The sequence below is a fragment of the Equus przewalskii genome, chromosome 24 (genome assembly GCF_037783145.1).
Source record: "Equus przewalskii isolate Varuska chromosome 24, EquPr2, whole genome shotgun sequence".
Lineage (NCBI taxonomy): Eukaryota > Metazoa > Chordata > Mammalia > Perissodactyla > Equidae > Equus > Equus przewalskii.
The window spans coordinates 33,432,203-33,460,069 of record NC_091854.1 but is presented as its reverse complement, the minus strand read 5'-3'; the positions used below and the strand labels follow the sequence as shown (position 1 = coordinate 33,460,069).

General features: G+C 43.4%; 1 protein-coding gene and 1 long non-coding RNA gene across 13 annotated transcripts in view; one reads left to right on the top strand and one right to left on the bottom strand.

The window, feature by feature from the left end:
• PATJ (PATJ crumbs cell polarity complex component) overlaps window positions 1-27,867 on the top strand; it is a 303,918-nt gene that overhangs the window by 82,953 nt on the left and 193,098 nt on the right. For all 11 annotated transcript variants that reach the window (XR_011532436.1, XR_011532435.1, XR_011532437.1 and 8 more), the window contains 7 exons: window positions 2,701-2,910; window positions 6,660-6,779; window positions 8,633-9,043; window positions 13,768-13,891; window positions 18,082-18,256; window positions 22,740-22,811; window positions 24,126-24,303. Coding sequence is in view for 8 of the 11 variants with exons in the window: in XM_070592216.1 (XP_070448317.1) it covers window positions 2,701-2,910; window positions 6,660-6,779; window positions 8,633-9,043; window positions 13,768-13,891; window positions 18,082-18,256; window positions 22,740-22,811; window positions 24,126-24,303 (1,290 nt within the window). In the remaining 3 variants the exon portion in view is untranslated. The remainder of the gene's footprint in view (window positions 1-2,700; window positions 2,911-6,659; window positions 6,780-8,632; window positions 9,044-13,767; window positions 13,892-18,081; window positions 18,257-22,739; window positions 22,812-24,125; window positions 24,304-27,867) is intronic.
• On the bottom strand, window positions 522-8,938 carry LOC139079117 (uncharacterized). Of its 2 annotated transcripts, none has more exons than XR_011532439.1 (3): window positions 8,408-8,938; window positions 6,073-6,130; window positions 522-866 (listed from the first exon to the last, which is right to left on the bottom strand). It is a non-coding gene; the product is annotated as an uncharacterized lncRNA (long non-coding RNA). The 2 variants fall into 2 exon arrangements; XR_011532438.1 differs by having other exon boundaries at window positions 7,420-8,930.

The window sequence follows — 27,867 nt, the reverse complement described above, 5'->3', positions numbered from 1 at the left end:
TTTTCTAAGTGAGAAGGAAGCTACCGTGGGGTTCTCTCCTCCAGGGAGACTGAGTGTGGAATGACTGGAGGTCTGAGCACGTTTTCGTGAGCAGGCACACTTGGTGCTGATTCGGGGTCTAAGCAAGACTGTGCCCACCACGACTTTTCTGTATTAAGGGAAATCTACTAATCTTTCCGTTTCCATTATTCCCTGGTTAATCTTCCTTTTCAATGTTTCTAATTATCATTTCAACCGGTTGCACTTTGAAAAGCTACTCACCTGTTTAGGTTAAAAATAGTACTTTTTGACTCAGCGTTACACGAAACTGCAGAGATTGCTCTCGCCATCCCAGTGAGATCATTTATTTGCTTTTGGTATATTTTACAGATGCAATTTTCTCTGAGAAAGTGTAGTAATATTAATATGAAGTAGTGCTCGCTGCTTGCGCATTTCATGAGGGGAATAAGCTAATAGGTAGTTTCCCTTCCCCCCAAGTAAAAAAGCCTTTCATCAAACACTGACATCCCAAATGAAGGACGTAATTGTACAGCTTATTTATTAGCGTGTCAAACTTAAAATGTAATGGTTTCATATTTCAGGATGGAAAGTGTGTCGTGATTCATGGTTGCCGGTGACAAAATAGACAGCTCCTTTATATTGCTGCTCTGATTGCCTGCTGATAGCCCGCTGCACTTTTTTGGGTTCTTTTCTGTTCTCTTCCTGTGTAATAGCTCCCTCTACTTGAAAAGATTGGTGTAATTGTAGTTTAACAATGTGTGCTTTATTAACGAGCACCCATGACTGTTTTTACCTTCGGTCCTCTTCATAAATATGTGATGTTAGACAGCAGATCGTGTTAGAAATTTACCAGGAATCTCTTGACCCTGGAGCGGGAAAGGAGAGTAAGGAAGTTACTAGTTAAGGAAAGTAGGAGGAGTTCTGTTTGAGGGCATTTTTCAAGGAATTAGCTGGGTAGCCTTTGTTGACTTAAATATAATTTATTTGGTTAAAATTCCATGCAGTACTTGAAAATGTGCCTTGATGTCTGAAACACAGACGTATACAAAACCGGGTCAGAAAACTTCAAAAGAACCGTCAGCCCCTTCAAACTGACAAAGCCTGGAACTTGGCAAATTCTCACTTTGCCGATTCCACAGTCTTAGGATTCCAACACAAAACGGGCAATTTCTCTCCACTTTTCCAGGAAGCGTTTGATAGAAACCAACAGTAGTGGGATCTCACGTTACCCCCTTTATGGAGCAGTGTGTGCATAATGAAACCAAAATAGACGAAGCAAAGCGAAAGCTGATGTGACTGGGACTTAATCAGTTTTTCTCTCCCTCACCGGGTGGGGTTTAGCAGTGGTACCATGTACCTCCACCACTAGGACAAATTAAGATGCTCTGCTCAGACATAAGATTTCCGTGTCAGCGGATCACAGCTCTGTTTCAAGTTTCTTCTGACTCTTATCTTGGAGGAGCAAGTGCCAGAGCATGGTAGTCTAGAGCAAGGACTTAGGAGCCAGGCTGCTTGAGTTTGAATCCTGGCTCTGCCACTAACCAGGTGGGTGATGTTGGCAAGTTTCCTGAAGTTTCTGAGCCTCAGTTTCTTCATCTGTAAAGATACAAACAATAAACCCACCCACATCGTGGAGTTCTAAGCATTAGATGAGTTAATGATTCCCAAGGACTTAGAACAGAGCCTGACACCCAGTAAGTGCTCTGTATCAGAGTTCGTTGAATAAAGTAAAACATAATAGTGGGGTTAGAAGTGGATTTTTGTTAACCAAATGTATTTATTGAATGTCAATCTTATCTTCAGTGCTTACTGAAAAGAAATATCGGGCCTCCCAGTGGATGAGAGGTGTTTGCACGTCGGTTTTGTTCGTGAATTGACACTCATCTTCTATGTACTGGAATAGTTCTCTCTATGGGGCACCAATACCATGTCACGATTTTAGGTTATGTGTTTTTGTTTTTTTGATGAGCAAGATTCACCCTGAGCTAACATCTGCTGCCAGTCTTCCTCTGTTTTTATTTGTATGTGAGCTGTCACCACAACGTGACCTCTTGACAGATGAGCGCTTAGGTCTGCGCTTGTGGACTGAACCCCGGCTGCCGACGCGGAGCGCACCAAACTTAACCACTGGGCCACCAGGGCTGGCCCTGGTTCTGTTATGTTTAAACATACTTTTTAATGCAGTGGAATATTCCATGGTTTCTGTGTCTTGTTTGAACTTAAGTGATTGAGCAGGAGGCTGCTCTGCTGGTGGAATGCCTCAGAATGGAGTGTCGTTTCCCGTGCTACACTCTCCGGCAGCCCACTGGTTGCCCACGAGCCATAGTAGATGGGCTTTTCTTGGGTGTGTAGTGTGACCATGCTTGAGGCTGTCAGAGAATCTTGACCAATTGTCCCCAGACCTCTTGTGGTCCAACAAAATACCAGTCACCAAAAGTTTAAAGTAGAAATTGATATGTATCAAGCACTCAGACATGTGGTTGAAGTTGTTCGGGCTGTGTCTTCACCTTGATACAAGCTGATATTTGTGTGGATATGCAGAGTGATATTTTAATAGGTTTTTTCATCTTTGGAAGACTGTCACCAGAAAGCTAGACACATGCAGTCAATAGATGAGATTCATGAGTAAACATAAACCGTCTGAAAGCTGTGTATTTGTCTTCAGGGAACTGACGTGTCTCTTCTTGGCTTGACCCCCAGGACCCCTTGGACCCCACAAGATCAGTGATTGTGATCCGCTCCCTGGTGGTGGATGGTGTCGCAGACAGAGGTGGGGAGCTGCTACCTGGAGACCGCCTGGTCTCAGTCAATGAACACAGTTTGGACAACAGCACACTTGCTGAAGCCGTGGAGGTGCTGAAAGCTGTGCCACCAGGCACTGTGCGCCTTGGCATCTGTAAGCCTTTGGTGGTAAGTGTTGAGTTTTGTTAACATAGGAAGTGATAATAGTGTAGGATTTAAGAACATGGATTTTGAAGACAAATACACCTGACCTCGAATCCTTGTTCCACTGCTTCCTACATGTGTGTCCTTCTGCAAGTTTCTTAATGTCCTTGACTTACTGACTCAGGGAAAATAATGTCTACCTCACAGGGCTTTGGGGAGTAAAGATGATAGTCACTCAGTGCTTAGTACATTATTCCGTAAGTGCTGGCCGCTGGCGTTCCTAGGCCTGCGACTACAACTCACTGCTAATTTTATCTTCGTGCTTTTAGCACAGACTTGTAAGGTCTCGCCACATTCCTTATGACGTAATTAAAATAAGTCTATTTATGCATTTTAACCTTGATTTGGGAATGACGTTGAGATGCATGATCAGTTGAAACCCAGTTCATACCATTTTAACCATATGGCAGTGAGATTCCAATAAGCTTTTCTGGCCATCAGGTGCCTTGTAACCACAGCATCGAGACTCACATCCGGTGAGGCCATCGGGAAGTCACTTTACTGCTTAGTCTCATGTCCTGGGTCTGATTACTATTAGGACCGAAGGCCGCATCACTGTTCTGGTGCTGCTGAGGTCCCCAGCACAGAAAAATACTGATGATAATTTTCAAGCAGCATTGAGGTACTGTTGAGTGCCTACTCTGCATCCGTATTTTAAGCCCTTACATGTATTAACTAGTTTAAACCTCAGAGCTGCTTTAGTCCTCTTCTTACCCCCCTTACAGATGAGTCAGTCAGAACATGGGGAGTTGAGAACTTCTTCAAGGTGAATAACTGTGAGGGGCAGAGTTGGAGTACAGACTCAGCAGAGTGGCTTCAGACCCTGTGCTCTTGGCCACGTGCTGTGTGTTGCGGCTGTGATTTGTCGTCAGTGGGTTCGTTTGTGTGCAAAGTGTCTGAAACAGCATGGCTGTAGTGGGGCGTTGGACTGGATTTCAGGAAATCTGGGCCCTGTTTCTATCTTCGCTGTGAGTTCGCCCAGTGGGTTTCAGACTCAGAGAGAAGTGATGGAGTCACTGGGAGATGGTTAAAGTGCGGTGTCCCAGGACTCACCCTCGGGGGTTCTGGTTTGGTGATTCTGACGTGATGGTCTGGAACCTGCTCTTCAGTGAATCACCTACTTGATTCTGATGCAGAATTTTCCTCTTTGAGAAACATTGTACTGGTAGTTTGATCATAGGTGTACCACTTTTCTTCTCCAGGCCTCTTTTTTCATTTCTGAGAAGACTGAACAAGACTAGAGAACTCCTAAGATCTTTCTTAACTCTAAAATTCTTTTATTCTGTGAAATATATTAACACACTACAAGTCTTCAGATAGATCTGTTCACATATAGGTGTGTAGGTGTAGACATAGATTCTGTATGACACATGGTGCTTTTGCATTGGGGAACCTCACCATGCCCTTCATGCATGACCTTTTCATTCCTCAGATAGTGCACATAAAGATGCCTGTGTACTACACCTATCAGACACCTTAAACACTTCAAAATGGAACATAGCACCCAGCTAAGTCAGGTTCTTGACTTTATATTGTGTCTTTGGTGTGGGTGTTGCCATAGCCAATATGTACCATGAGATGCTGGTTTGATTTTTGGGCAAAGTAAGGAGGCAAAACTTGATATTTTTATGGGGACCTCCTCTTGGTGTTTTGGATTGTGGCAGGAACTTTGTCTAGATTTTCCCTGATGATTATTTGCCTGATTATTTGGGCTGCCAGAGGAAATCCCCAACTACTTATGGCCTATGGGACTTAAACAGCATGACTTGAGTTGGAAGCAGTTAAGGAAGATTCAGGCCCTGTAAAAACGGAGCTTCGTACCAGCCCGCTGGGGATCCTGAGCTCTTTCTGCAGAGGCGGATGGGAGGAACCTCGGACCACGAGCCTCACTCTGAGGGTCTTGGAAGGTGGTGCTGATGAGGGGGACCTTCACCAGGCTTCCCTCGGGGAGAAGAAGGCTGCCCGGCCCTTGGGAGGGGAGCCAGGAAAGGGATGGGAGAGAGGTCGCTTTGAAGACTTTGAAATGTTGTAAGTCCTTTTTAATGTTCGGGTTCTTGTGGCAGATCTGTCTGCTCGTGAGCTGTGAACAGTGACGGGTGGACCTTCTCTGAGCACTCTCTCGCTCCCTCTCATGGTCCAGTTGGTGGCCACGTACCACCTCGTGTTCAGTGAGCGTGGGCTCCTTCCTCAGCAGAAGGGGGATCGAGCATGAACAAGAAGGTCCCAAGTCAGATTGGGGCAGAAGGACTGTGAACATGCCACAGTTAGGAGGGAAAAATCATTTTTTATTGTCTTGACTCATACAGATATGTATTGTCCATATATGTATAGATATTATATGATGTTGTATTATAGAGCTACATATTATCTATACAATATATTTTCATGTTAACCATAAATGTGACTTACTTTCTCTTTTCTACAAACTCACCTCAAATGTGCCAGATCAAAAAATGAATGAACTGACTTTAAAAACTCCATTGTGTCTTCAGAACTAACAAGACAGAGCTGGCAGTGGAGTTCTCGGGCCAGATAGCTGTGGGCTTTTGCTTAGTTCTGTGGTTTGCGAGGCTGTGTCCTTGGGCCCATTGTGTAACCTCACCAGCTCCTGCTTCCTCATCTGTGAAGTGGGGTTGCGTGGCGTGGGGGTTGAGACCACAGGCTACACAGCCCTGCAGCCAGGTTTCTGTAACTGGGTGTGTAACCGACTAGTTACGTAACTTTGGGCAAACTACTGTGCCTCTTTTACTCATCTGTAAAATGGGTTAATAGAGCTCCTACTTCCTGGAGTATATATTAATATAGTAAATGAATTGCTATGTTTAGGGTGCCTAAACCTGTGCCTGTGAGAGAGAGATATGTGTGTATATGTTTGCTGTTATTTTTATATAAAAATGCAATATAAAATCCTGACCTTAGAGGGTTGTTGTAAAGATTAAGCTGAGGTGAAGCGTTTGGAAGTGTTCACTGTAGATTGTGATATACAGCCAGTCTCGATAAATAGCAGCTGTCAGCACCTGCTGCCCGTGCTGGCTGGTGAGCACTGCGTGGTCTCCCCCTCCTGATGGAGAGCAACCACACTGTACCATTATTAAATATGTTGACTTTCACTCTGTCGATACTTACACATTTCTTAATATTAAGATCTCTTCCTGAGAAAGTGATCTTTTTCTTTAAGGAATACCTATAAAGAATAAACAGTTTGAGAAGCTTTGACCTGAATATGGCTTTCTTTTTAATTATTAAAGTTTGCTCTAATAAAACAGTTTACGTAAATTTTATTGTGTACTTGCGCTTAATGAAAAGATGAAAATTAATCCGAAGAGAGTTTGAAACTAGGTATTTTCTTGATTATAAAAGTGCTTCTGTGGTTGCCATAGGTGAGGGATCTGGGGTGGGCAGAATGGGTGAAGGTAGACAAAAGGTGCAAACTTCCAGCTAAAGGGTAAACAAGTCCTGGGGACATAACGTGCAGCACGGCAACTATGTTAACGCTGCTTTATTGTGTGTTTTAAAGTTGCAGGTGTTAACCAAACTTAGTGTGGTGATCACCTCACAATATATACATATATCAAATCGTTATGTTGTACACCTAAAACTAATACAGTATTAAACGTTAATTACGTCTCAACAAAAAAGGTAGCTTCGTAGTTGACAAAAACACTTCTCCAATCGTGCTAAAAAAAAATAAAAATAATTGCTTCTATTTTCAGGAAGATGATAACGAGGAAGAAAGTCATTATATTTTACAGTCAAACCATCATGAAGACAGGACTGAAATTTCAGGAACAATTCATGATATAAATTCATCTTTAATACTTGAAGCACCCAAGGTATTTACCGAATTTATTACCCATTCGAATGTTTGCTGTGAGCTAAAGTTTCTATAAAGAGGACAAAAGCCTGTCCCCACTGTCTCAGCTAAATAGATACAAACTAAATAACTCCCCCCTCTCTTTATTATTATTGTTTCTTTTCTTTCTTTTTTTTTTTTGCTGAGGAAGATTTGCTCTGAGCTAACATCTCTTGCCAATCTTCCTTTTTTTGCTTGAGGAAGATTCGCCCTGAGCCAACCTCTGAGCCAGTCTTCCTCTGTTTTGTATGTGGGTCACCACCACAACGTGGCTGACAACTGGAGTAGGTCCACGCCCAGGAACTGAACCCAGGCCACCAAAGTGGAGAGCACCAAACCTAACTACTAGGCCACGGGGCCGGCCCCTCTTTATTATTATTTTTAAACTGAAATCTTTTCCCTCTGGTATCACATTGCCTGCCAATATGGCATAGGCCAGATGTGAGGCATTTTCAAAGAACAAACATACCCTATTTTACATCACTAAAATAGTCTTAAAATTTTGAGAGTAGAACATACTGTTGAAAATAGCCCTTAATTTAAAATGCTGCAGAAAACAGAGCTACACAAGAGAACTTACTGAATACTTTCTAGAAAAGAGTTATTTAGTCAAACCCTACCTTACGCTTTAATTTTAGAAAGTCTATTTCAAAGCTTTTCTTTTTTTTTTCTTGAAATGGGCTGTGCTTGGTCTGCTCATTGCAGTTGGGGTATGGTTTTGCTTTACTTGATAACAGCTGTCTTCGGATATTCTCTGCATATTTGTTGACGTCTCTCAGCTGATACATAGTCCTGTAATGTCCACTATATTTTTTGAGTGAGACATTTTTTGTTAAAATTTCATAACTGCACGACGTGTTCAAATATACTCCCTAAGCACAGCTTTTCTTTTTTTAAAAAGAAATAACTGAGTGCAGTATTTGGCATACTGTGTTAATTGAAGCTTCCCCACAGTGATGTTTAGCTGCGAGGGGGGAAGCAGTGGGAAGGACTAGATGCCTCTCGGGAATTTCCCCAGGTGACGCTTAATGAATAGGACTTAAAATAGGCAATGTCATCAGTCCCTTGGAGGAACTGGGCCTCACTGTGCCCAGCAGCCCCGTGAGGTCCCTCTCAGCAGATCCCTCCGCTCCCCAGGCCGTGCCTACGAACTCAGCAGAGTTTGTGCACGTGGATGACTCTTTAGCTCCTGTTGTATGCACTTGCTCTTCTGATCATGAAACGTAAGTTAGTTTAAAAGTCTACTGTATTCATTCCCTTTTGCCATATATTTTCAAGGAAGAGGAAAAAATATCTTGGTATTATGTGATACATTAGAAAAGAGTCGTACTCAAAATAGTGGAGACATAACCCCCGTATCTTTAGTTTGTAATGTTTTTTGAACATTCGAATAGCCATAATTTCTTTTGAGTCACATAAGCTTGAAAATCCTGACCTTTTAAGTCTTTTCGTCCTTAAGTAGCAGTATGAAGTGTATCTATACTTATGTACTACTTTTTCAGTGAGACGCAAGTTAAGTACTCAGTGTAGCAGTTTAACAAAATAGGTTTCTGGCTGAGAATTTTCAGTTGGTTAATGTATAATGAACCTTCTAGAACAGTCGCTCACCTTGCCCAGGGCAGGTTTCTGCCTCTCACTTGGTTGTTTCTCGCTTTCCTGGGCAGAGGCTGTGCGGTGGTGAGCTTGCGTTCGCGGTGGAGAGCTGTTCACGGGAGCCACGCGTCAGCACGGAGTGTAGTCATTTATGCCGCTGGTTAATTTTTCAGTTACTGTGCAGAGCGCAGCCTTTAAAACAGGTGTAGTCTAAAATTTTTTTGCGCCTTTTGTTTACAGGGATTTAGAGATGAACCCCATTTCAAAGAAGAACTTGTGGACAAACCGTTTCTAGATCTGGGGAAGTCTTTCCAGTCCCAACAAAAAGAGGTCGACAACAGCAAGGAGGCCTGGGAAATGCATGAGTTTCTGACTCCTAGATCGCAGGAAATGGGTGAAGAGAGAGAAATGCTCGTTGATGAAGAGTATGAGCTGTATCAAGATGGCTTTCAGCCCACGGAGTTGTATTCCCCCTCGCGCGTTCAGGAGGCCGCCCGCGTCCCGTCTGTGGAGGAGCAGCTGCACTTGGGAGCGCAGCGGTTACACGGTGCGCGTGAGGATGGCGAGCCTGCGCAGCCTCAGGAAGCCAGGGCCCTGCTGGGCGTCTGCCCCCCGGAGGTGCAGCAGTGGGGCTGCAGCCCCGACGACCTGGTAAGGGGTCTGGACACGTCTGCCACGTCCTCTGTCTCCCTCCCTGTCCCTAAGTCATCAGGCTTTCAAAAAACAAACCGAAAGTAATGGATCTTTTCATAATTAATCCTTGTCCCGAGACGCACCACACAGGTCCTGCCACGAGGAAGAGCTCGTCTTCTCTGATGCGCGGCTCCCCGCTGGCCTGGTGGGCTGCAGCTGCCTTGCGATGTTAGCGATGCTTTTCTCCTAACGGCCCATTTCAGCAAAGAGGTCTTTTGGCGTTGGTGACTTTTCTTTCCCTCAGGGAGAGACAGCTGTGTATTTCTTGCATAGTCTATTTTCAGGGAAAATCAGGGCAAAGTTTATTAAAGATATGTTGTTGTTTGTGTCTTGCTTATCCACATGTCCTCTGAATTATTTATGATACTAAAGAGAAAGTCACTGAACTCTAGAAAATTGTCTTCACTTTGGTGATATTGCCTGTTTACAACTTGGCAGGAAAGCATTATATTTTAATAGGTTTGCCCTTGCTATTAAATCACCAATAAAGTTTGTTTTTTATAAAGTTAGAATTAACTGACCCCCAATTGGGATCTTTCATTAGGGACTTTTTAAAATGTTTTATTTTCGTTTGTTTATTTCCTGCCCTAAGTTAACTTCCAGGCAAATGAAAAATAACGTCCTGTTGAGGGGGATACGCGGCTGGTGGAGGTGCGTGTGGGCCTCTCGCTGGGGTGGTGGCTCCTGCAGTGGGTCAGAGTCCGCCTTCCTAGGCTCTCAGGGCGGGTGGAGCGGGGTCTCCTTGGCTTCCCTGTGAGCTCTGCTGCCTTGTCCCTTCTGCAGATGTGTGTGTCCCTCTGCTCTGCTGGGCGCTGTCCTAGAGCTGTTTGTGGAGCCCTGAGGATTCCCGGGCCATCTACCGGAGAGCAGATGTCTGGGATTATGCGAGTGGTGCCCGGGTGTGGGAGGAGGCGACCCGGAGGCCCCTGGTGCTTTCTGTCTTCGCCAGTCCCTCTCCTGTGTCTGCGTGCTTGAACCCGACAGAACGTTCAGTTACGCGGAGCAAATTCTAGTCACAGATTTGTGAATACTCATAAATGCTCCCTTGTTGAGGCTGTTTTCTTCTATAAAAAGAAAATCAGGCAACCTGAAATGTAGGCCCATTGTAACATACAAGTTTCTGGGCTATAGATGAAATAGTCAGATGTATATTTACAACATTTACTTCATAAATTTAAATGTTCGTATCTTGAAACCTGTCAAATGTTAATTTTTTGCCTCTTCTCACATTTAATGATATAATTTTCTTCAAATTCTTTCAATGTGTGTTTAATGTCAGTATCTACGTCATCACTAGAGTCACTTTTTGGTCATTTAACGCAGCTTTCCAATGTTCCGTCTTCATTCCATCTAGGTCGTTTGAAATACAATGTTTCGAATCCATATTGTCAGTCAAAATTTTGTCCTGATCTCGGATACTCATTTGCCTAACATTAGGTTTTTAAAAAAAAAATTCCTCTTATAAGTTTATAATGTAACCAACCACTTTATTGTTTGCTAAAGTGTTCTTTAAAAAGCTTGTTTATAACAGCATTCGGTGCTCATGATGAAGGACATGCTTCCTCATTATGAAATCTGTGTTGAATTTCCTAGCTCTGTTTCTACGAGGTGAGCTCTATAAGCTCCCTACACTGGCATTAAGATTGCTTCAGCCCTAATGTGTCTAGTCTACACAGTATTTTGTTTCCTTCAAAGAATTGTATGTTCTTGCTTTGGGCATCAACTCTTTTCCTCCATTCCCACAGTGATGACAGTGTAGGGGAGGAAAGAATCTTCTCCTCTGCCCTCCTAGGTCCTCTGATGGGGCCCTGGAAATTAAACTGACGGAAGGCAGACTAACAAAAGGAAAGCAGTGTATTAACGCCTGCAGCGTCCATATACGCAGGAGAAACTCAGTAACGAGTGACTCGAAGGGGTGGTTAGAACTCGGGCTTGTAGAACGTCTCAGCAAAGAACAGTAAGTTTGTAGAGAAGTGAAGAGACAAGGGAGAAGGGGTTGAGGCTTTTAGGGTCGGCACACTGGGAAGGTAAACGTATGGGGGAATCGAGGGAAGATAAGGGTTATTTTAGTGAGGTTTGTTGTACATTCCTCTTAGTGCCATCTCTGAGCTGAGAAGTCTAGAGTCTGACTGAGAATCGGGAGGATAGTGAGCTTTCCTGAGTCTGCTCTTTCTCACTGTCTTCAGCTCAGAATAATCTTTATGCCAAAGTGACTTATTTCTGGGCAGGGTATTCTGATCCCCTATAACAGTTACGCCCACAGGATCAGGGTGGGCCTGGGTCTTTGTTGGCCGTCTCTCATTACTGATGGATCCCTGTGATGATAATTTATTATGTAATGTTACAAACTGTGCAGATTTAAAAAACACAGTCAAATGCGTTAGAATTACATAGTTCCTGATACTCTCCTGTTTCGAGGGTGCCCTTTAGAAGAGCAGAGAAACATTGTCACTTCTGTCTTTATTGTAACGTCCGTTTTGGGCTACATATATAGCTGTATTTGTGGAGCGCAAATAATGCCCAATTACTTCAGAGTTTATTTTTCTCTACCACCCTCTTAGTCATTTTAGTTGAAGGGTGAAACCATCAAGGTTTATAGATCTGGTTCTTTATTTTTAGTTGTTGTAAAATGTACATTATGTAAAATTGACCATTTTTACCATTTTTAGGCTTACAGTTCCAGTAGCATTAAATACACTTACATTATTGTCTCACCATTGCCAATATCTGTCTCTAGAACTTTTTCATCTTCCCAAATTGAAACTCTGTAACCACTGAGCAGTAACTGCCCATTCTCCCCTTCTCTTGTTCTCTGGCAACCAACCACAATTCTACTTTCTGCCTCTAAGAATTTGACTACTCTAGGTACCACATAGAAGTGGAATCATACAGTATTTGTCCTTTCGTGATTGGCTTATTTCGCTTAGCATGATGTATTCAAGGTTCATCCATGTTGTAGCACATGTCAGAATTTTCTCCCTTTTTGAGGCTGAATAATACTCGCTTATATGTGGAACCACATTTTGTTTACCCATTCTTGTTGATGGACATCTGGGTCGTTTCCATCTTTGGCTTTGTTATGAACATTTGTATACAAATACCAAAAGTTTGGGGGGTGGATACCGGAAGTAAAATTGCTGGATAATATGGTAGTTCTATGTTTAATTTTTTGAGGAACCTACGTACTGTTTTCCACAGTAGCTGCACCTACATTCCTACCAGCAGTGTACAAGTTTTCTCCACGTGCTCACCAACATTTGTCTTCTGTTTTGTTTTTTAAAAAATAGGTGTGAAGTGATACCTCATTGTGGTTTTGATTTGCATTTCCCTCATTATTTGTGTTGAGCAACTTTTCTCGTGCTTCTTGGCCATCTTTAACTATTTGGAGAAATGTGTGTTCAAGTCCTTTGCCTATTTTTTAAAGATCTGATTCTTTTTACCTGAAGATTCTTTATCTCAGAGAATAGTTGTATGTTCTTATTTTCTTCTCTATTTAGAAAAAAATGAATTTATTTTTCTAAAAATTTAACCTCTCATACCTGCTGTATTGAAATCTCAGATTCAGGTATCAATTATCTTGTTCTTCAGTTACATAATAGCTGTTAACTTTTTAAAAAGTGTCCAAACAGTCAAAAACTTGCTGTAAAATTTCTTCTTAGTCCACAGTGCCTCCCATCTCTGCCTTCCTCCCTTCTCTAAGAAGTCCTGTGTGCTTGTCTTATTGTAGGCAACTACATAGTCATGGTCCTTTGTCACCCTGTTCAATATTAGAGTTGATTCTATGTTCTGGAGGCCCCACTGGGTATCTGATGTGGTTGTATACTTAGCTATATTCATAATCTATTTGGAAAGCTCTAGCAGTATTTGGTACATCAGTATCTGAGAGGTCCTTCTCTTACCGTTGAAGTTGACCAGTATAACTTAGTGAAAGAACATGGACCATTGTAAAAGATATAATTCACATTTTTGTTTTGAACAACCTAAATTTCCAATGATAAAGAATAACACAGTTATTCTAGATGAATATGTTATGCTAAATGAATTAAGGTATATCCCTGTGGTGGCCATCATGTCATCATTTAATTTTCTGCTTATAAAAGCTTTATAAATATCGTAATAAAATACTTCAGTGAAAACTGTACGTTCTGGGAGATTGTAACTTTGGAAAACCGAGAGACATGTATAAAAGGAAGACGAGGAAAGTGCGGTAGGTTGCTGACTGTGCTTGTCTGTAGGCTTTAGCTTGGGCAGCTCAGAGCACTAGTGAAGTCACAGCAAGGGAGACAGCTGTGAAAATACACCGGGCATTTTGGGATCGGCGGTGAAGCTACTCAAGTTGTGATCCAGCCCGGTCCAGGACGTAGTGTGTACCAACCATTGACCTTGCCTGGCTCGGTAGATCTTTTTTCCTCTACTTTGGTGAATGCTTATTTAAATCCACTCCTTAATGTTTATAAAACAAATTTTTTGTTTAAAAGAATCCATTGTTTGGAAACAACAGGTTTTACCTGCCTGTGCTCTTGCCGACACTAAGTTACTGCTCAGCATACTGTAAACCGCGTCCGGAGGAGGCCTCTGGGCGGGGCAGTTTGCCACCACCTTTGTTATCTGGTTTGAACAACATTTCGTGTTCCCCATTTTATCATAAAGTACTAACGCATTTCTGTTTTCTTCCTCTCGAGATGAAAGAAGATTTTGGCATCGATGCCTCACCCTCCGTGCCCTCACCTGAAGGGAGCGGTCAGCAAGGCAGGTTTGGCGGTCTGGAGAATCTCAGTTCGTTCCCACAGAGCTCTTCGGATTTAGGTTTGTGGTTTTTGTTTCTCATAAACAGAAGTTACATTATTTTGCAATCTTTCAGTTTCATTTTTGTTTATGATGAATTTTATTGTCACGCTTTTGTTCATTATGATGTTTTGAATTTAAATCTGCTGATTAATTAATCTACTTCAAAATGTCTGGAAGAATAACGTGGCTCCTGTTTCAACTCAGCGCTTTCAGATCCTGGTCTCTGAGAGGCCTGCGTTTTCTCTGCCTCGCTCTGCCTTTTATTAGCAGTATGGATTCAAGCTAAGACCAGCACCTTGCATTGAGTCTGAAATAAGCCTCTACTAATATATATTAAAATGTCTGATGCTATTAAGTGGTACTGTTAGCTCATTGAATGGGGTTGTTAAATATTAATAAAGATAGGCATATTTTAAACATTTATGAAGCATTTTTATAGCCATACATTATGGTCAATTTTGGTACATTAATAACTTAGTTTCCATTAAAGAATCCTAAAAGTATAGTGCTGCTCCCTGTCTCCCCCCGATATTGATTCTTATATATTTTTGAAAAGTTGACGTTAAGAAATAATTTTTCTTCATCCAAGACTGAAATATTGAATGCCGTTATAACATTGAGATCCCTCGGTGAGACTGTTAATTCTTTCATGGCCTGAGATTTATGGAGCCATTGTCCCAGATTTATGCTGTCCTTCATCTGTTATGACTCTACCTAGAGGAAAAGTCTTTCTCTGGGCACTTCTCGTGTGGTGTGGTAATGTGTTACACAGGGACAGAGGGCTCTGGGAAGTTATGTAACAGTTTTATAGGAATTCAGCAGTCTGTGAAGTAAAATCTAAAGAATGGAATCCTTGATGGTTAAAGATCAAAGGCACCTGAGAGATGATAACACTTGTCAATTCCTTGCAGATTGAAATAAAGCACAGATAGTTAAATTTTTTAAAATTTTGTTTAGGTTAGTTAATTTTGAATATCTAAGATTAGATGAGTCTATCCAGTTTTTTGTGTTGTTTAACTGATTGTGACTAGGAGAAAAATGGGACTTTTTCACCAAAACTCTCCCAGCTTGCTGTATTTTAATCCACTGCATTTCTGTAGTCCTCTGACTACTAAATTCTTGGAGCAGATCTACGGCACAAATACGTGAATAAGTGAATTAACGTACTGTGGAGGCTTCATAGCCGTGCCAGCTCTGCTGGGACCAGATCCTTCTTTGCCGTGGAGGGCCGGCCTGTGCAGGCCAGGATGGCTGGCAGCTCCCCCACCCGCTAACCCTAGACGCCGTAACCCCACTCCCAGTCGTGGTCAAAATCAGAGTCTCTCCAGACATGGCCACATGTCCCCTGGGGACAACGTTGCCCCTCCATGAGGACCACTCACTGTGTTATGCTGTCGGGATTGGAAGGAGCAGATGAGATGTGTGGGGATGGGCAGTGGAGTTGGGAAGAAGAGAGGGAAGGGGATGTTTTCCTCATGGGATGATGCAGTGCCCCTGACCCCTGCTCTGTGTGTCATCTCGGTGACTCCAGTTGTTTCCTCTGCCTTCTGCTGCCTGAACAAGTTTCCTGTGGCTCCTATAACAAACTGCTACACACTTGGTGGCGTAAAACGACAGAAATTAATTCTTTCACTGCTCTGGAGGCCGGAAGTCCTGGGTAAGGTGCTCTGCTCCCTGAAGACTCTGGGGGAAGCATCCGTTCCTTGCCTCTTCCAGCTGCTGGGGGCTCCCGCGCCCTTTGGCTTGTGGCTGCATCACTCCAGTCTCTGCCTCCGTCTTCCCACAGCCTTCTCTTCTCCCTGTCTGTGTCTTCTCCTCTGTCTCTTAGAAGGACCTGTCATTGGATTTAGGGCCCACTCGGGTAATCCAGGATGGTCTCATCTCAAGATCCTTAATTTAATTACTTCTGCAAAGACCTTTTTTCCAAATAGGGTCATATTCACAGGTTCTGTGGCGTGGATGTATGCTTTAGGGGGCCACGATTCTACCATCTCTACCTTAATCTAATCTTTTTCAAGTCCCTGGGAATTTATTTTTAGAAATTATAGCTTTGGGAATTAACGTAAACTGGGTATACCTCAGACCCGTCCTCACAGGAAAAGCATTCATGACCACACAATAGAAGATAAATTCCAAATCAGTCGTACGTCTCGTGTTCACGAGATTTCAGACAGGAAGCGGTTCTGTTTCGCTGTCTCTGCCCGCCCCTGCCTGGAGCGAGCCCTCAGGGACCTGGTGAATTGCTGTTGTCCACTGAGTCAGGCGCGTACCCTCCTTTGCACGCCTGTCGTGGGCTATACCTGAGCTTCTGGAAGGCAAGCCTTGTACCTGCTGATGTTGCTGAAGTGGGTGCTCATGAAACGTTTGAGTGGGAAGGTGGCACGCTGCTCACGGTGGGCATTCAACAGCTAATCAATTCCTTGCTGTCTTTTTTTTCCCTTCAGTTGCTGAGTGTGTAGCAACCCACGCTCCTTTTTGCTTGGATCTTTCTTGTCTTTATTTTGTTTACTATTCTGTTCTTGCCGTTCACGAACTATAAACCTTTTGAAAGTTCCCCCTTTCCTCTCCTGTAAGCATTGACATCCATTTATCCAGGAACATTTTCCTAAATTCCCTGCTTTTCTAGCCTTGTGCTCCTGTTGTGGCTGGTGCCCCACATCCACACGGCCCTTGAGGACCTAGTTTGTCACCCTGGCCCCTGGGTGAGCAGCTCGTGAAGTGTCAGGCTCTGGAGAGATGAGAAATGGTGCCTGAGCACCCCCAGGGGTCCAGGAGGAGGAGTGGGCCGAGGATCCTAGTGGCCCTTGTGGGAGCAGGTAATGGCAAGTTTTAACAAACTGCAGCAGCCTGTGAGACCCAACTGTAATGTAACAAGCTTCTGCTGCCAACATACTCGGATGGAAATGGCTCTGCAAAGAGCTGGTTCCTGTTCTTAAAACTCTGGTTTCAGGCCATTCCTGCCAGAATCTCGATCCCACCCCAGGTGCCTCCTCAGTGGGGAGGAGGCAGACAGGCAAAGCTTGCGCCGGGGGCAGTCACGTGGACTTAACTGCTCTACAGGAATGAGGGCGCAGTGGGTGGCAGTGAAGGGGGCCGGGGGATGGGGAAGGCAGGTGAGACGCCCTGGATGCACCTGAGCGTCGCAGTGATGCGCGCTCCTCTTCAGATGCCCCGCTGCGTTACCAGCCGATTAGATCCTGACTCAGGGTTTCTAGACAAGATAAAAAGCAGGAGCACTAGTGAGTTTACTAGAAAATCTGTTCAGTATAGAGAAATGGAGAGTTTAGGTGACGCTTCTAGGAAAAGTTTTGGAAGAGAGTCTGTAGATCATTTCTAATTTTCTGATAAGCCAGATCTCCAAATTATGCTATGAATGTATGGATTTAAGGAAGGCATTTGATACATAGTTCGTCGTATTTGTATAACATGATGAGGAAACATTGGCTGGGAATTTGTGATGGATTGGATATAATGGATGCTGGGGTGTATCTAAGAGTGGTTAATGGGCTGCACTCTGCCAGCATGGGTGCCGTCCCTGACCACGTGCCACAGGACTCTATCACAGCTCTGCCCTCGTTATTCTTTTTTCAATAAATGGGAAAAGGACACAGATGGCACGTCAGGTAAATTTGCACGTTCTAATTGGCAAAATCCCTTAGCCTGAGTTTCCTCATCTATAAAATATGGTTGTTAGCAGCTTTTCCCTCCAATTCATAGTTTGATGTGCGAATTAAATGAGATAACAAATGTAAAAGAATTCTGAAATTTATAAACAAAGCTCCTTTAAAAATCTAAGTGTTTTTATTTGGTTATTTGTTAATCTGTAGAATTATTTTTTAAATCAGTGAAATGTTGGAGTGCCCGTAATTGGGACAGTTTAGGTTGATAAAGGAAAATTAGTAGTAAGATTATAATACCATCATAAAGGGGATTTTTTCAGTAAATATTCATGTTGCTAAGAAGTCATCTTTTCAGTGAGTTAAAATTGTACTCTCTTCTACTGAGCAGACCCTATCCCCTTCCTTGCTTCATTTTTCTCCACAGTGCTTGTCGCCATCTGACGTACTACATATCTTACTCATTCGGTTTAATGTTAGTCTTCCACCTGCACAGGGCCTGCCCACAGTGGGTGCCCGTAGCTGTTTGTTGGTCGGGTGAAGGATAAATGTGAGCATCTTGTGTTCACTGTCGTCTGGCTTGCTCTTTAGGCATGATGATTCCAGATGATGTCCAGGCTCCTGGCTTGCTTGTTGAACTTCCTGCTGTGGCTCAAAGAAGGGAGCAAGAAGATCTGCCTTTATACCAACTCCCCAGGACCCGAGTTGTTTCCAAGGCCTCAGCATACACAGGAATCTTATCTTCTAGATATGCCACTGATACATGGTATGATACCATTTATCTTTGCTTTCGCATTATAAAATAGTTTTCTTTTTGCTTCTGTAGAAAAAAGGCATGATTATGGCAGAACGTTTGGAAAATACAGAAAATATTATGCATAAAATCCACCATATTAGACAGTTGCTATGAGAATTTCACATACTTAAAATTGAACCATATATACAATTTGTATTCTTGCAGTTGTGTGCCAAATGGATTACACAGAGTATTTGCTTAGAGAATGGGAGATTAGTTAAGAGTTTATTGTAACACCTTAGAGACGCACTTGAAGACAAGGAGGGGATGGATTTGAGTTTGAAAATCTATCAGAATTGGTGACTGGTAACATGTTGAGGGTGAGAGGAAGTAGTTGGAGATGCCTTGGGTTTCTGGACTGGGAAACTAGATGGATAGTCGGACCATTAATTCTTTGACACAGGATTATAGGAGCATGACCAGGTTGGAAAGGAAAACGATGCATTCAGCTTGGAACATGTTGAGGGTTGAGGCATCCACAGGAAAACAGTGAAGTGGAGTCAGTTGGATACGTGATCCTGGGGTTAATGTTGAGGGCTCTCCTGACGTGGGTAATTGGGGGCAAGATCAAGTGTAAGAGAAACTTCTGGATTAGAATGGCCATCCAGGAGAAGCTCAAATAATAAGAGGAGGCTAGGTCCAAAAGTGGAGCCCTGCAGATTTGAGATTCTAACTGACTGAGCTATTGACCATGTTTAATCACAGTGCAAATTATAAAATCTGAGGTTAGAAATCTCGTTAAGGTTTTAAATACGTTTGTGCACGTTTACATCTTAATGTGTGCAGTAGAAGTATTTTACTTTCTCAGTTAAATTTTATTTGAGTTGAAAGGTGTATGCATTCACCAATGTAAAGTGACTACATTAATTTGTGTAGTTGCTCATCTCCTGTGACTCTGTTTCCAAAACTGATCACACTGTCTGGATAAGCTTTTGCAAGTTTTATCTCTCTCTGAGTGTGAAGTAATCTGAATAAAATGTGTGTATGCCAACTTCCTGAAGAAAGATAGTATGCTTTGAAAAAGTCAGTGAGTTTCTTCCAACATAATAATCCTTTTGTTACACACTTTTATCAGAGAAAAATTAAAATTTCCATATTCTAGACAGTGGTTTTTTTCTCCCCTTCTCTTAAGTTGTATGTGAGAGTCAGCAGTTTAAGAAATTTGGGGTTTTCATTTTTCTTAAATAGAAAACCGAATAGCCCATACTAATGTTAAAGCTTGGTTTCCATTCTATTCTAGGTTTTTTTAAATTGAAGAATTCCTATAATGATAGTGTACATGTACCATAATAAAAATACATATATTTTTTCTTAATGCCTGTTATGAACTGTTTTTGCTCACGACACTTCTGACACTAAATGCGTGAGTTTTTCACTCCACCCCACATCCAGTTGTCTAGACACTAAATAGCTGGGTGGTCTGCAAGTCAGTTCAGTTCCAACACTAACTACTCGGATTTAGTACAGACCCCACAGGGTGAGGGCTCAGTCCCACAAGACCGCTCTGACCTCTGATGCCAGTCACAAACCCCAGGCTGCCCACTGCACTTCTGACCGGCCAGCTGTAAGGTGGGAGTTCCCACGGCCCCTCCCTCAAGTTCAGTCATTCGCTAGGACGGCACTCAACACTCAGGAAAGCGCCTCACTTACTGTTACTGGTTTATTATGAAGGTGCAACTCAGGAAAACCAAATGGAAGAGAAGCAGAGGGTAAGTGTGGAGGGAATGTGGGGGATGCACAGCTTGCATGGCTTCTCTGGGCACATCTCCCTCCCAGCCAGTACATCAAGACCTTGATGCATTTTCCAGCCTGGAGGCTCGCCAAACCCTGTTGTTTAGGGGTTTTTATGGGGCCTCCACCACCTCCGCATGGTTGGTTACATCATTGGTCATTGGCGATTGGACTCAGTCTCCAGCCCCTCCCCTTCCCAGAGGTGAGAGTAGGGGTGGGGCTGAAAGTTTAGCTCTAATCCCACGTTTGGTTCCTCTGGCAGTAGCCCCCCTCCCCCCCAAGCAGCGAGGGGCCCACCAAGGGTCACCTCATTAGCATAAACTCAGGTATGGTTGAAAGGAGCTTGTTAGGAATCACGAAAGGTGCTCCTGTCACCCCCATCCCTCGCGAAATTCCAAGGGTTTTGGAAGCTCTGTCAGGAACCAGGGACAAAAACTGAAGATTCATGTCTGATTATCACACCTGTCATGATTTGGGGTACAGGAAAGTGGAAGATGTAGAGGAGGAAGGTGTCGGTGTTGGGTTGGTTTTTAGTTTTCAGTCTTACTTCAGTTAATATTTATTTAAAGGGGAATTCTAAAACACCGCAGAGCGTGAAGATATTCCTTGCAGTAATGTCCATATTCCAAAAGACAGGGTATGATCTAAGTGCCTCGTATTTAGGATAACAGATAAATTAAATTATATCAGGATCATGGGCTAAGATGTTATTAAATAAAAACTGATGAAGATTATGATAATATGTAAAGAAAATTTTGATAAAAATTCAAGTAAAAAATTCATGAAGGAAACAAATATTGGTTGAGCCTCAGTTAAATGCCAGTCACATCTCGTTTAATCCTTGTTACTATTACATAGGATAATCAAAATGTGACAGTTTGTGCTATAATTACACCTAGCCGATAAACGTATATGCACATGTGCAAAAGTAATAATGTGATAGGACAAAGTGAGGACTTCACTTAAATTGGTGGAATCATGGTGTATTATTTAGAGATGGCAGTCAGCTGCTCAGAGACAGAAACCCCACTTAGTGTGGCTTAAGCAAACGGGTTAATTTTCTCTGTATAAACACTCCTGAAGCAGGTGGTCTGTCAGGGTTTCAACACCTTCTTCCTTTCTGCTCTGCTGTCCTTAAGGCCCTGCTTTAGTCCTCACGGTTTCTTCCTGGTTTTAAGATGGATGCATCACCACTCCTATCATCTCTGTCTTCTAGGCAAGAGGAAGGGAAGGGCACAGAGCAGACGGCTCCTGCCTGCTGATTCTCTCTCCATTTAATGAGTTTTCCTGGAAATCTCATCCAGGGACTTTTGCTTCCATATCCCTGATCAGAACTACGGTGCAGTTACCGTTAGCTGAAAGGAAGTCCAGAAAGTGTGTTTTTTCAAAGCCGGGCCTAATGCCACCTGGAATAAAGGGTTAGGTTGGTAGGAAGAAGGGGAGAGAAGATATTAGGTGAGAAACCAGGCCAGCTGTCTTCCCTGAGTGCTCTGCTGCTGTCCGTCCTGAGATAGACTGACCAAGGCGAGGAAGCCGTCTGGCAGTGGGCGAGACGTTACTGATCACTAGTCGTCCCAATTTCTTAACTGGTTCTTGGATTGTCTAGATCCTCTCAGTTTCTCCCCTTCACTCAGCCTTAGACCAGGCTATCCTAGAAAGTCTGTAGAGTGGCAAGTAGCGTAAGTGTTGCTGCTTTTTACAGGACTTATTTGAGAGTTCAGAGACAATGAAACATTGAAACTTAGTGCTGAAACAAAGATCTGGAGACCGTGAGGAGGTTGTGGGTATGTCTGAGCCTTCTCTGGGCCCCGGCTCCTCCTGTGGAAAGTGCACGAATATGACCTGCCGTGCTCACCGCCCAGGGGTTGGTGAGAACGAAATGTTAGGGGTGGTGCACACTCTTTTGTACAGAGTGCTACAGTTTACAGTATCAGAGGCAGCATTTCTTTGGTGGTCTATTCACACACCTATCTCATGGTGCAGGTGAGACTGGAGCTTAGAACTCCTGACTCCTCTTCTGGAGAACATACGGTAATGTCTCTGCCCTGTTAGACAGTACTCCTTTTCTAACTAACCCCTCTGTAATTCAGCATTTTCTGTTGTCCAGTTAAGCGGTTCCACACACTAACTGAACTTGGTGGGTGAAAGCGTCTGGTGGCAGGTGGGAGGATAGAGTGGATAACAGAAGAGAATCTCTCTGTAAACTGAAAAGTGCTTTGAAACTACGCAAGTATTCAAGGGATACAAATGACAGGGTTAGAGTGAAAGAACAGTCTAGAAAGAGGGGCCGTGTTTGCTGATTGTTTAGCCATGTCAGCTGTTTATGTTGGTTTATACTGGCTGTTCTCTCCTCTGGTCAATCATTACTAAGTTTTAAGGAATGTATTTTATAATATTTTATATGTTGATGGAAAAGCAAATGTGAAATTGTGCAAATCAAATAGATTTTAGCAACATAAAAATAGCATCTAGAGTGTTACCCATAAAATTGTTTATAATAATTCTCTGATTTTCTGGTGCTGGATATATGCTGAGTTGAATGTTAAAGCAATATATTTTTGCTTTGTATGGACAGTGAACCATTGATGTAAACATTTTTAAGGCTTAAAAATTAAGAACTATCTACATATAGATTGTGCCATTTCAGAACTTGCCAAGATCTTTTGGTAACAGGAGTGTGTCTTACATGTTGCGTGTGACTTTTCCCTCTCTCCCTCCTCAGTGAGTTACCTGAGAGAGAAGAAGGTGAAGGAGAGGAGACTCCAAACTTCAGCCACTGGGGTCCACCGAGAATGTATGTTTGCGACATCGCTGGCATTCTCATGAGGGGAACAAATCAGTTGCTCTTTGCTTCAATTTAGTAGCGACATTCAGTCATTCTCTAATGAAGGAGAAATTGTCATAATTCACATGTAGGCTGGCCTAAATTTTAGTTTCATTGTGTCTTATCCAGAGATTTTTAGCCAGCAAAATGACTATACCCGATATTAGGAAAATCTGTCTCACACTCTTTCCGGAGAAAGCAATTTGCGAACGTCCATCTAGGACAGTCACTGGCGGGCTAAATCTGGTTATCACTGCGCCACCAAGCAGAGCAGACCAGGCTGCGCGGAATGCCGGAAAGCTGCTTTTCTTGTCATCAGCAGCAGTGGTTGAGGTTTCTGTGGTGTGTCAGCTTCTCTCTCCCTTCCTCCCCTGCCTTAGTCCAGTTTGTGCCTTGTTGGAGCTGACGGAATGTGCTGGGCCCCTCACCTTGGATCCTCTCGTAGCTTTGAGTAGTGACCAGGCTGCACTTTGTTAAGATTGTGAGAGTCTTCCTTGCGCTGCTCCCTGTGTTCTTCCTGCAGGATTAATCCCACCATGCCCACCCAGATTCTCTGGGTTTTTCTTACACTCCTGAGTTTTGTCTTAAAAACTCTTGGGAGCTGTTTTGTGAGCTACTTTTTTAATTTGAGTTAATTATTGGCCACATCTGTGCAGTTCGAGCAAAGTTCTTCATATTTTGAGGGGCAATTTTCGTTCCATACTTTCTTTTTTAAAACAATGTGGAGGAAGGAAGAAAAGAAAACCTTCCAGCATTAGGAGCAGATAAAGTCTTCCCTCCGCCTGGAGAACCACAGGCGGACCAGCAGACTGGGGAAGCAGTGTGGGCAGCCGGCCTCCCAGTGGCAAATTCATTCCATTCTGAGTCTGTGCTTTTTGCCAAAATGATGTGTGTGACTTTCTTGATTTTTCACTCATTTATTGTTTCCTTAATCGATTCTTCGCTGATGTTACGGCTGTAGATGAAGAGGACTCGCAACAGGTCGAGTGTGGTGGTAGGAGCTGGGACGTGAGGCCGTGCTAAATCCCTTAATATTAAGAGTTGTGTTTACTGACTTAGCAGTCTGCCTTGTTCAGAATTTAAACTTTTACATATGTCGTGAATTTTTGATAATATAATTTTTGAACTGGGTACAATTTTTGTAACATTTATAAAAGTATATTTAGAAAATATATTTATATAAAATGGGTCACAAGGATATGGTACAAATTGAACACTTACAATGACAGTCCAACAAATTAAATTAACTCGTTCATGAGTGAATTTTGTTTTTTCTTTTTACAGTGTTGAGATTTTTAGAGAACCCAACGTGTCTCTTGGTATTAGCATTGTGGGTGGACAAACTGTGATAAAACGCCTGAAGAATGGAGAGGAGCTTAAAGGGATATTTATCAAGCAAGTTTTAGAAGACAGTCCAGCAGGAAAAACAAATGCTCTTAAAACTGGAGATAAAATACTAGAGGTAAATGATGTTAAAATTCTGTTTCTGTTTGAAACGTGCTGTAAGACAGTAAAATAATCATTTAGCCCGAAGTCCTTTCTGTGTTGTTGGGGTGTATGTGTGGGCAGTGGGTGTTTTATTTGGTGCCTTGGTTTGTGTGTTGTTTGCAGATGTTGTGAGGTTCTAGAGTTGGGGTGGTCGCATATAAAACGATACAACGAAAAGCCTCAGCTGACTGAAAAAAGCGGTTTCACGATTTAACAGAGTGAGACGTGGCAGGCCTCGTGCTTCTCCCGGTCTTAACAAGCTCTAACTTTTTTAAGTTTGTGTCAGTGGGACAGCCGTGCTCGTCCTCCCAGAGTGGACCCTGGCAGTCAAAGACTCCAGTGGGGCCTGGGGGAATCCGTCTTCACATGCCGTAGGCTTTGCCGAGAGGAGTTCTAAGGGCCCGTCAAGGCACTGAGAATGTCTTGAGGTCCGAATCTGATGCATTTCCTTGCATTGGGCTTATTGGATGACGCCATATTGAATATCTTCAGTCCAGAATCTGCTTGTTCGGGATTCGTGCTTTATGATGCTAAACGTCAGCTGTGGTGTTTTAGCTCCGAGAGAGGAACAGGAGCTCTGGAGGTCATGGGGTGAAGTCGAGACTGTCCTGTTTATTTTCTGTTTGTTCTTGGACAGATTATTAAGCCCACCTTATTCTCAGTTTCCAAATAAAATGGAAATGAGAATTTAAAACCCTTTGCTTCATAGTGAGGATTAAATCAAAGAATTGCATAAAACTGCTCTGTATATGCATGTTTTAGATTATATTTGTGTTTAAGAAATTTAAAAAAGACAAACATTTTAAACATACTGGGGATGTGTCCATGAGGAAAATGACCAAAAATCATGATAGTGGGGGAGAAGGACAATACACAATATAGTCACATGTAGAATGTCAGATTGTAGCGGGTAGCTATGGAGAAAAATAACAGGGAGGAGAATAAGGAAGACGGGTGGTGAAGGTGGCAGTTGCAATTAATGGATTTGTTAAGGAAGATGATATTGGGACAAGCAGGAAGTGAGAGCCAGCCGGAGGTTGTAGGGGGAAGAGGCTCGGGCAGACAGACCTGAGTGAAAGGTCTGAGGCCCGGCTTGCCTGGATGTGTGAGGGGAACAGAAGGAGGTCAGCGCTGCTCCGGTGGGTGGAGTGGACAAGAGAGGACTGAGAGGAGGACTGAGGGGACGGAGCCGCGCCCTGAGGAGCTGCATGGTCCTGACACCGGTGCGGTGGGACCAGGAGGAGGGGAGCGCGAGTTCTCTGCTAGGGTCGCTCTGGCCGCAGGGGCACGTGTGGTTTCCATTATTAAGCGTTTCCAGGGCAGGTTGTTTCCATTTCTTCATTTTGACCCTTAGTTGTGAATTTGAGTTGGTTTGACTTTTGTAGCAACATATAATTGGAGTTTGGTTTTTAAAATCTAAATTGATAATCTTCACCTAGTAAATAAGTGACGTTAATTGTTTTTATTTTGGTTACTGATATATCTGACCTTAAGTTTAAATGTGTGTTTTGTATTTTCTTTTATCTTTTTGCCCTTAACTTTCTATTTTGAAGTAATTATAGAGTGATAGGAAATCTCAAATAAATGCCCAGAGTCCCGTGGCCCTCCGTCTGCTCCCCGTGTTCCCCTCTTGCACAGCTATAGCACAACAGCAAAGCCAACATCCCCACGTGGGCACAGTGCACAGCCCGCGTTCAGGTCTCTCCAGTTGTGCGCACACTCACTGTGTGCGTGTGTGTAGCTCCAGTGTCATCTGTGCACCCTGCACGCCCAGCACCCCAATCAGGACACTGGGCTGTGTTGTCCCCGCACGGCTCCTGTGTCCCCTCTCTACAGCCACTGCCTTCCCTCCCCGCAGCCCTAACCTCTGGCAGGCAGTCGTCTGTTTCTCCACGTCTATAATTATGTGATTTCACAATTGTCACATCGCTGTGACACATAATTTGTCGCAAATTATGCAGTATGTGTCTTTTCGAGATTGGCTTTTTTCATTCAGCATAATTGCGTGTAAGTTCATTCATTTGTGTCTAGCACCAGTTCACTCCTTTTTGTGGCTGAGTAGTATTCCATGGAGCCAACCGTTCAGCCACTGAAAGACATCTGTGCACGTTCCACCTCCTGGCTGTTGAGATTGAAGGCCCTGTAAACATCTGCACACAAGTTCCTGGGTGAAGTCTGTGTCCGTTTCTCGGGGTGAAAGCCCAGGAGTGCAGTGACCGCGCTGTGCTGAGTCCACTGTAGCTTTGAAAGCCACCATCGGACTCTCTTCCTCAGTGTCTGCTCCCTTTTCCACTCCCACCAGCCGCGTACGGATGATCCAGTTTCTCCACCAGCATCTGGTGTTGTCACCGTTTCCTTTCAGCGGTTCTGATGGCACGCAGCCATCTCTCGCTGTCATTTCAGTGTCTGTTTCCCTCGTGGCCGATGAGGAAGGACTCTCCTGTCTGCCTGGTCCTCTGCTCTGAGAAGTTTGTGTGTGTCTTCTGCCCGTTTTCTAATCAGATTGTTCATGGTTCTGTTTTTTTAAATTTCAGGGTTTTTTTTCCCTCAACTTTTTCTGCCATCAGTTGAATAGAAAACATTCTCTCGCTTCCACACCGTCACTTTCATGTCTACTGTTAAGAACCCACTGTTTTGTCTCAGATGTAATAATTTATATTTTTTCAAACTCACAGCAGACTTGAAATATTACGCTTTAATATGTAGAGTCATTTGTTTACTTTATTCCTGTGGAAAGTATTACTTGTTCTGTTTTTAAGTAAAGCTTAACAATCATTTCTCTTTGTCTTAAAACAATTGCATGAAGGATTTAGGTCCATATTAAGGAGAATTTTTTAAATACAAAGTTAGAGTTTAATTTTTTAAAATGGGTCTTCTGGCCACACTTTGGGTTGTAATTTTAAAGCTGAGAAACACTAAGACTATTTATTTTCCCATCGTACTGTGACGGAAGTCCATTTTGCCTGACTTCTGGACCTCAGTGGTCCCCGGTGCACACTGTGGAGTGCTGCACTGCGGAGACAAAGGCGATTATTCCTGGAACATGCAGTCCTTCTCATCTGGTCTCTACTTCTCTTGTTGAATGTTGTGAGGATTAGGTTTTTTCATAAGAAGCTTCGTCAAACTGTTGTGACAGCTTTTAAGCTTCACTTTAAAGTTTTTCTATGTTTTATTCATTTACTGTCCTGCACCTCTTTCCTCAGCTCAGATGGGAAGAGAGCTCTTATGGAGCGTTAAAATTTCCAGTGACGTCTGTTAGGATAAAGGCCGAGGTTCTTACCCCGGCCCGGTGGACTCTGCCCGATGGGCTGTGGCCCCTCCCTGACTCCACTCTGTCTCCCGCAGAGGCCCTGCCTTAGCCCTCTCCCACCACACGCTCCCGCCGCCTCCCATGGGGCCCCCGCTGCTCTGCCCTCTGTCCGCACTCTGCTCACATCAGTGACTGGTCACTCCCTTGCATGCACTCCCCACTCCTCTGAGCCTCTTTCCTTCACTGACCTTCTCTGGGAGAACCACATCCTGGTGAAATGCAGCTCTG